The sequence below is a fragment of the Dysidea avara genome, chromosome 7 (assembly GCF_963678975.1).
Source record: "Dysidea avara chromosome 7, odDysAvar1.4, whole genome shotgun sequence".
NCBI classification, from domain to species: domain Eukaryota; kingdom Metazoa; phylum Porifera; class Demospongiae; order Dictyoceratida; family Dysideidae; genus Dysidea; species Dysidea avara.
Window position 1 is genome coordinate 20836975 of NC_089278.1, and position 9811 is coordinate 20846785.

General features: G+C 38.8%; 1 protein-coding gene across 3 annotated transcripts in view; it reads right to left on the reverse strand.

The window, feature by feature from the left end:
* Positions 1-9811, reverse strand: part of LOC136262087 (serine/threonine-protein kinase PLK4-like) — a 35004-nt gene that overhangs the window by 22008 nt on the left and 3185 nt on the right. For 2 of the 3 annotated variants that reach the window (XM_066056236.1, XM_066056234.1), the window contains exon 2: positions 999-1098. In XM_066056236.1, coding sequence (XP_065912308.1) covers positions 999-1088 — 90 coding nt within the window. In that variant the 5' untranslated portion in view covers positions 1089-1098. Of the gene's footprint in view, positions 1-998; positions 1099-2967; positions 3034-3092; positions 3327-9811 lie in introns of those variants that run through there. The other variant, XM_066056235.1, reaches the window with a different exon arrangement.

The following is a 9811-nucleotide window of genomic DNA, read 5'->3' on the forward strand; positions in this document are numbered from 1 at the left end:
AGTGAAACAAGAGATGATCATGCTGGGCATTGTAGCAGTTTGGGAAAATCCCTGAATTGGCATGTTCACTGCCAATGTAGGGATCCTACATTGTTACAATGGGATTTTCCCTGATGGCTACTTCATTTTTAAAATAATGCTTTTTCACTGCACTAATTATTCTTTAATAGCTACCCATTCCAAATTGTATTCCATTACAAATGTTCTATTAGAATAGTTTTGACTGCTCTATTAGAATACATCTGACTGCTCTACTGAAGTACATTTATAAAAGGTTATTCCTTAAGGAGTTAATGAATGTTTCCTGTAGCTATACTAACCTGCTCTGCTCCCTGTACGTGTACTACCAAACTAAGTCCTGCTGCAAGCCATGCAAGTTAAAATTTCAGGAACCCTTTAAATACTTATGTACCTGATCACAAGTGTGATATATTTGAACAACCCCTAGTTTAAAAGAACTGTAAAAGGAATACATGTATATATTACAATGCACATCAGATACATAGTGACTTAATATATGCTATTCAAATATCAAGATACACATGCAGTCAAGAAAGCTGACATGCTACACTGTGTGTATGTATATTGACAGGAAGAAAGAAAACACGGTTTCATGCATCGATAGATCCATGGTCCCTTCTTGAAAGCTAACGATTTTTACATTACACAGTGGAACCTGTCTTAATGGCTGCCTGTATAGAAAGGTCACCTCTCTATAAAGGACAACTATAAATTCGTCAAAAGATACATTTATACACTAATTCACCTGTCAGAAGCAGCCACCTGCCTATTAAGACCCAAGAAATTTTGGCCCGAAGGTGACTGGCTTAGACAGGTTCCACTGTGCTGCCCTCCACCTTCAGCACAAATTATCCATGGATACAGCAGTCGCTCCCATAACCAAAAATCTCAATATATAGCAATGTTTATAATGCATGGTAACATATCTGCAGCTTCCATATACACTCATGAACTATAAATACACTGATGGTACATACCTGAGTATCACTAGAGAATGCCATAGTCTGCCGCTCCTCCTGCCCAGTATTGTCTGGCATTGATGAATCTGATGAGCTTCTTCCACTCATAATGGCTTGTCTACATATATGCACAACACCAGTGTGGCAGCACATATTGCATGTAGTACATACAACTGACACAATGAATATTATTACACTGAGTGTGGCTGTATAAATCAACACTATATGATTGTGTAGGAGTTTATGTACATGCACACAAAGGCTAAGAGCTACCACACACTGCACACTCATAGTTATACCGTATAACGGGTTAATTTTGAAATGGAAATTTCCGAAGAGTAGCTGGTAAAATTAATTTCGTATGTTTTATTTTCAAAAGCTTAAACATCATGTGTAGCACCAATAAAAATAATTTTGGTAGTGTATGTTTAACCAAGCAGCAAACTTTGCTCAGCAAAGGCCATGCACAGGGGAAAAAAAAAACATACACAATTACAATGATTTAAAGCTATCTAATTTATGAGTCAGTTGAATTACTGTTCACAATTTCTTCAGGAGGCCGATTCCACATGGGGATAGTCCTTGACAATTTTTCCTACATGACATTGGCATCAACTTGTAATAATTATTGTGCCTTGTAGTGGTTACAGTAGATGGTTGGACATATTGGATTCTTGCCAGGTTGTGAAAGGCTTTATAGAACATAAGTAAACTAGCTTTTTAACATGTCAATCTTCCATTGGAGGGTATGAATTGTAGAGGTACAATTATAGTCACTGCACACATAACAAGCTGTGCGATGTTGCACTTTTTCAATATCATCAACAAGATGATTCTTCTGTGGCAACCATACAGTAGATGTATATTTTAATTGTCAAGATGGTAATACAAATGATAACAGAATATTAATCCAATAAAATTTAGGTGATGATTGTAAGCACTGTAACAAAGTGTACATCCAAAGGTAAAACTAGTGAAGCTGTACAGTGTGACGTTTGTTTTATGTGGCTTCATACCTCTTGAGTAAAGAACAATACAAAGTTTTTTTCAGATGCTGCTAAAGTTATCCCCAACCCTTGAAAGAACAATCTATAGTGACTCAATTATTTGGTTGGCAGGTGATTTTAATGCCCCAAACATTAACTGGGACTTACTTGATATAAATCCTGGATCAAATTACTCTAATGTCCAAATCAACCTAATTGACATAACTCAAGAACATGATCTCTCACAGCTTGTTAAACAACCTACATGTCAAAACAACATCTTGGACCTCTTTCTCACAAACTATCCCCAACATATAAAGAAAATTGATATTCTACCAGGATTTAGTGACCACGATATTGTCTCAATACAGATAATGTGCAAGCCAATATTACCATGACAAAACCATAGAGAAATATTATTATTTAACAAAGCAAATTGGCAAGTTATCAGATCTGGGTTGGAAAACTTATATATCATAACAGTTCCGATGTCAACATGTTATGGACACGATTCTGTAATACATTTTCCAGCAAAGATAACAAAAAATAAGTGCAGCTAGCCTTCCCTGGATCACTACTAAAATAAGAAGAATGATAAGAAAATATAATAGACTTTTATTCAATGTACAAATCCTCTCATTCTGTATCACTCCATGAACAGTACAAATCCCTGAAAAACACCATTCAAAGGGAAATTTGATCTTCTCACCAACATTATGTAAGCTCCCTGATCTCATCTGGAAATGAAGAAGATCAATACATGATCCGTATCGTAAAAATAATAAAAAATTGTGGACTTATATCAAGGATCTCAAAAAGGATAATTCAGGAATTCCACCCTTATCTGTAGACGGTATAGTAACAAGCGATAGCTCCCAGAAATCAGAAATACTTGGTGACCATTTTAACTCAGTATTCATAACAGAAGAACTAGACAACTTCCCTGATAAAGGTCCAAGTCCTCATCTGCAGTAATGGTATACGTAACCAACTTGACTCACTTGACGTACAGTACATAAGGCCACTGGCCCTGATGGAAGCACTGCCAGATTACTGAAGGAAACTCCCTACTTTTTAAAAAAGAAGACCATTCAAAGACATCAAATTATTGACCAATTTCACTTACTTCTATCGTAAGCAAAGTGCTAGAACACATAAAATCCCTCATATTATGAAACATCTTGAATCTAACAACATCTTACATAACTCTCAGCATGGTTTCAGACATAATTGATCATGTGAATCTCAGTTACTGTCGTCGCACAATCACAACAACATCCAATCTGATATCATCTTGACAGATTTTGCAAAGGCTTTTGATAAAGTTCTGCATAAGCGTTTATTACACAAACTCCAATGGTATGGAATTAGTGGAGAAATTCATCAATGGATTGACTCATTTTTAAGCAACCAATTACAAAAAGTCACAGTTGAAGGTTCATTTTCAACTTCTACGTCACTTACCTCAGGTGTGCCACAAGATACTGTTTTGTGCCCCTTTGGTTCTTAACATATATCAATGACTTGCCGACTACCTATCACATTGCACTATAAGATTATTTGCTGACAACTGCATATTATATTGACCAATTCAATCCAAACTAGATTCTGTACTGCCACAAAAGGACATTGACTCTCTAATGGAATAGTGTGATACCTGGCAAATAAAATTAAAATACTGCTATATGTTGTTCTATGAGTATATCACCATGCAATTACCATCATGCTTATCATACATCCAATACTTCACTGTCCACTGTTTTGCACTGTAAATACTTGGGCATTACAATTCAATCTGACCTTAAATGGAACAAACATGTTCAACAAATTACACGAAAAGCCAATAATTCCCTCTCTATGTTACAACGGAACATCAAGATAGCTTCAACTGGGACCAAGACCCTTGCATGCCAGTCATTAGTTAGATTGCAACTTGAATATGCAGAAACAGTCTGGTCACCATGGGAGTCCTATTTGATACAAAATGTGAAAGTCCAACGTCGTGTAGCCATACATGTAACAAATAATTACATATATAGTCCACATATCAGTGTCTCACATCTCCTGCAATCACTTGGCTGGGAAAGCTTAGAATCCCGCCATACCAATGCTAGACTGTCAATGTTCTATAAAATGATAAATCAACAAATTGCAATATTATATAATTCTTATCTCTAGTATTCTAATGTCAGTTTTACCAGAGGATCTAACAGTTACAAATTTATTCCCTTTCTTTTGCCACAAAAACACATTTCAAAGCTCTTTTTCTCGCTACACTATACCCAAATGGAACAAATTACCAGACCACATTGTAAATTCATCATCTATTGATCAATTCAAGTTAAATTTATGAAACAATATTTTTTGATTGCTACGTATGTAATTTATTGACTTTTGTAATTACTTTTTGATCTGTATGTATCCTTCAAATTGAAGTTGTACAGTAATGGTAAATATAATAATAAATAATAGTAATAATAATCATGTGTACAACAAAATATGGACTACTAAGCTATGAGGAATCAGTTTTGTTTTGCAGACAAGAGTGAAACATTGAGAGTGCAAATCGTTGCATGTGTCCACATGTAGAGGGAAATCTTTTAATAGGGTCCAGTTGCTTACTAGCAATTGGTTTGAAACAACAATGTAAACCCATGATACGCCATTGCAATCGTAGTTCAACAGTTGCACACAAGTTTACACAATCACCAAGTGAGTTCCAGGCTTAGCTATATCACAGTCAGCACCAACAATTATGACGAGCATTTCTTTTGAAGAGTTAAACTTTCGTAGAACCACTGCTCTTCAAATAATTCGAAAAATTAACAACCCCTTCGAAAATAACCTGTTATACGGTATTACAGAGTTAATGCATTCATTAGAGTGAAACTTTTAAATAATAATTATGGCAGCAGTAACTTCAACCAACCTCTAGCGTAAGTTGCCAATTACCAGCACTTGTAAATTATAGACTATGGAATATAATATAATATATATATATGAATTAACATTGTGGAAACCTGTATGCTTAACCTGAATACCTCTCGATGAATAGCTGGCCACATCTTCTGTGAAATGGTATTATCCAAGGACTGCGTTGTGTATCCCACAAAAATTTCACAATGAATGAACAAGGCACCAGAGATTTCGCTTATAACACGATAATCACTTACATGATGTAGAACCCCAGTAGTACCTCCTACTCGAAGCCCAGGTGGCCGCAGCCGAGCCTCCGGTTGACACACAAAGTATATTGTTTAATATTAGCAATCTTAATAAAATAATATAACTGAGTTCATTATCTATGATCCTAAGAAAAAGCAAACGGTCACTGAATAGAGTCGAGCTACAACTCCTGTTGGCCCTCTGCTCGACTGACTCTTCCAAACACCTCACGTGAGCCTATCGACTGTCCATCACGTGACCTCTTACAACTTCCCCCTCCTTTAAAAGATTGCCCATCATGGCGATCTTCTATCAGTCTTGCTGGTCTTCTAACTGTCCGTCCTGATCTTGTTCTATAATCAATAGCACTGTCCTGCACATCAACTTGAGCATCTTGAGCAGACTTAGATTGGCGAGGTTTAGGTTTTCTTACAGTTCTTCTTTTTCTGAGTTTACCAGATTGGCCTAACCATGGTCTTGCTTTAGCCATTTGTACACTACATTTAGAAAGCCTTTGTCTAGACACAATCATCGTCTCACCATCTTCATCTCCCTTTACCTGTATGACAGCATTCGTATTAGTCAGTGACACAATTACAAAAGGTCCCTGAAACTGTTTGTCAAGTTTGAACTTTGGTTGTACCTTAAGCATTACCAAATCTCCAACCTTGAGATCACTGCCCTTTGCCTTCTTATCATAGTATTTCTTCTGTTGCTTTTGAGAAGTTTCCAGATTCTGTTTAGCAAGTGATCGGGCATACTTAAGCTCTTTTTCCAAAGCAACCCCGTAATCTGTTTCTACCACAGGGAACTTAGTCACAGGTACATGAAAATTCATTGCTGTTGGGAGATTAGGCTCTCTGCCATACACCAAGTAGAATGGTGTTTCACCAGTTGATTGGTGTGGAGTACTCCTATAAGCAAACAAGACAGCTCCAAGCACTTTATCCCAATTACGGCCTCTTCTGGTCACTACTTTAGCCAACATTTGTTTTAAAGTTCTATTAAAACGTTCTACAAGACCGTTTGTTTGAGGGTGTCCACCAGAAGTAGGCAATTGAGTAATTCCCATTAAGTGAGCTGTTTCCTGCAACACATCTGATAGAAACTCTGGTGCCCTGTCATGTATAATTCTGTTGGGAACTCCATGCCGCCAAATCAGATCTATTAAACATTGAGCCACAGTCTCTGCTTTGTGATCAGACACAGCGTACACTTCAGGCCATTTAGTTAAATAGTCCTGAGAAACTAAAGCATATCTCTTCCCACTTTCACTTAAATCAAGCTCAACAAAATCCATACCAAGGCATTCAAATGGGCCTCCCACAGGAACACTAACTAGGAGTGGCTTACCCACAAAACTGCAACCCTGTACAGAAGCACAACTCACACAAGATTCACACTTTTTCAACACATCAGCATTCATACCTCTCCAGTAAAAGTAGCGTCCAATTCTCTTGCTCATTCTCTTCACAGAGAAATGACCTGCGAAGCTTCCATCGTGATGTTCATCCACAATCTTCTGGTGTAAGTGAGCTGGAACTACCAGTCGACGCTTGGCTGGAAATTCTCCTCCTTCATAGTAAAGAATTCCATCAACTAGAATAAAACCCTTCTTAGCTTGACCCACTACGTGTCTGGCAGCTTGTACATTATCAGGTAAGGACCTATCCTCTAAATAATTCATGAGCTGTACCAATTCCTGATCCTGTCTCTGTTCCTGACGAACAAGTTGTAACAGTGACTCATCACTCTCAGAAATCTGCAATACTGCGACCTCAGTAGCTGGTAGAGGAGCTCTGGAAAGACAATCAGCCACAACATTTGCTGATCCTGGTTTATATTCAATTTTCATCTTGGGCAAAAATCTAGATATTCTCAAGTACCATCTTGCGAGTAACCCTTTAGACTGGTTCTTCAAATGGGCAAAAAATGCACTGACCAGTGACTTGTGGTCAGTATACACAGTAAAGTCGTTACCCAACAGGTAAACCTCAAAATGCTCCACTGCATAAACAAGTGCAGCCACTTCTAGCTCAGTAGGGGCATAACTGGATTCAGCTACGTTAGTTTGTCTACTAGCATAGGCAATTGGATATCTTCTACCATCATCACTTTCTTGTTCTAATAAGGCTCCAAATCCTTTACCGCAAGCATCAGTCCACAAAAAGAAAGGTTTGTCTAAGTCAGGTGGATGTAAGAGGGGTGCTGAAACTAGCATCCTCTTGACTTCTTGGAAAGCTGACTCACACCGACTATCCCACACAAACGGTACTGTTGACCCTGTCTCCTTATCTTTCCTTGTCAATGCAGTGAGTGGTCTAGCTACCACGGCAAGGTTTGATAGATGGCGTCGATAAAAGTTCACCAATCCAAGAAAGCTCTTCACTTCTTTACAACAGGTTGGTGTAGAAAACTCTTTCACAGCTCTCACCTTACTATCATTTGGTCTTACTCCTTGTGGTGATAGGGTATGGCCCAGATATTTGATCTCTGATTGTGCAAATGCACACTTCTGAGGTTTCAGTCGTAAGCCTGCTTCCTGTAACCGATGTAACACTTTCTCAACATGAACAAGATGTTCCTCAAATGATTGGGACACTATTAGAAGGTCATCAAGGTATACAAAAACAAAACTCCAGTCACGACCACTAAATAACTTATTCATTAACCTTTGAAAGGTTGCTGGAGCATTAGTCAAACCAAATGGCATCCTTCTGTATTGGAATAATCCCAAGTGACAAGTAAACGCAGTCTTATCTCTAGAATCAGGTGCCATCTTAATCTGGTGATATCCCTTCATTAGATCTAGTGTGGTAAAGATCTTTCCTTTACATCTACCAACAGCATCAATTAGGTCGTCAATTCTAGGGATCGGATATTGATCAGGTATTGTCTTCTTGTTAATTCCACGATAATCAACACAAACTCTTAGGGAACCATCCTTTTTCCTGACTAAAACCAATCCTGAAGCAAAAGAGCTTCCTGAGGATTCAATACAACCTGTATCTAGTAAATGTTGTAACTCACTCTCAAGTTCATTGCGTAGAGCATATGGCAGTCTTCTTGGTGGAGACTTAACTGGTGTAGTGTCGCTCATGTCTATGGAGTGCTCTACCAAATCAGTTTCTCCAAGTTCCTTGTCTGTTAAAGCGAACACATCAAGCTTCTTCTTCATCAAATTAATAATGGCTACTCTCTGGTCAGGTGTACAGTTTCTGCCAACAGTTAATTGTGTCTTAAGGAGATTCTCACGGTCACCATCACCCATGTTCACTACGGCAACAGTTCCAAAGGATTCATCTTTCCAAACATTGTCATCCATCTCAACTACAGAAACAGTATCAATAACTCCAATGACAGTACCTTTGGTGAGTACAACTGGCTCCACACCCCAATTAGTTACTGGAATGTTAAAATCACTCTCTCCAGTCCAGTATCCTTCCATAAAGTCACAGCAATCACTGGCCAATACAGACTCATCAGGAGTCACTACTCCTACTTGGCTGCTTACATCTTCATCATCATTGGCACTCAGCTCTACACGAGCTACTCTAGTCTGTTGTGGTCCTAATCTCAGGGTTTGAGATAAAACAACTTGTCTTACCACTGCTGACTCTGCGTGACTGCTTGACATCACTGGCTGTCCGACGCTGTCAATTATCTTGTAGCCCAAATCCTCCATGGCATTAGTACCAAGGATCAAACAACAGTTCTGCAGTTCGCCCCTCCAAATAGGCTTTGAAGAGTCTAGAATATAGCAGGGTACACATTTAGAAACATTAGTACCTTCAATTGTGACCTGTAAGGCCACAATACCCTTAGCACCCAGTGATTCACCACCAGCACCCAAAGGTTGTCCATCTAGTTTGAAATTTCTTTCTCTACACTGTTCTATGGACCAGTTACTCTTCTGCTTAATGTGAGGTAGTAACTGCTGTCGAGCCAAAGAAACTTGTGCACCACTGTCTAAAAGAGCTCTTGTCTTAATTCCGTCAACCACAATGTCTACCTTATAAGTTGGGCCTTTCAGTGCCACTTGTAATGCTACTGCTTGAGTATCAGATTCAGATAATATTGTACGCATCCACATTTCATCATCCTGATCTACTCTGGACTCAGATTCTTTCTCAGTCTCCGGACTATCAACGTCAACCCTTAAGGATGATTTGGTTTTAGACTCTGTACAGTTCCTGGCTATGTGCCCTGTTTTCTGACACTTAAAGCACTTGACACCCTTCATGAACATCTCTACTTGGTTCTTAGGCTTTGTTGGAGTACTATTGCTACTATTCTTGTCTTGAGAGACCTTGCCAAACTTGTTGTAGACAGTTTCACTCTGCCTTTCCTTCTTTGGAATTCTCTCACCTGAACCACCCCGTCTAGCTCTCTCTTGAATAACTATCTCGGCACGCAGCAGTCTCTGTAGAAGTTCTTGTACAGAACCAGCAGGAATCTCTCCCAACTCTTTTTGGAGCTCTAGTGGAACCTTATTCCACAAAATAGATTCCAGGGTTTCATCATTTAACTTACGAGGTGCCATGCGCTGGTAATCACGCATTGCGTCCAGCAGACCTTGAGCTGACCCAAACTGACTGTACTGTAGATCCTGGCATCTCTGATAGGCCGTGCGTGGGTCGAGGTGAACACCATACTGTCCACGATAGATCTCCACTATCT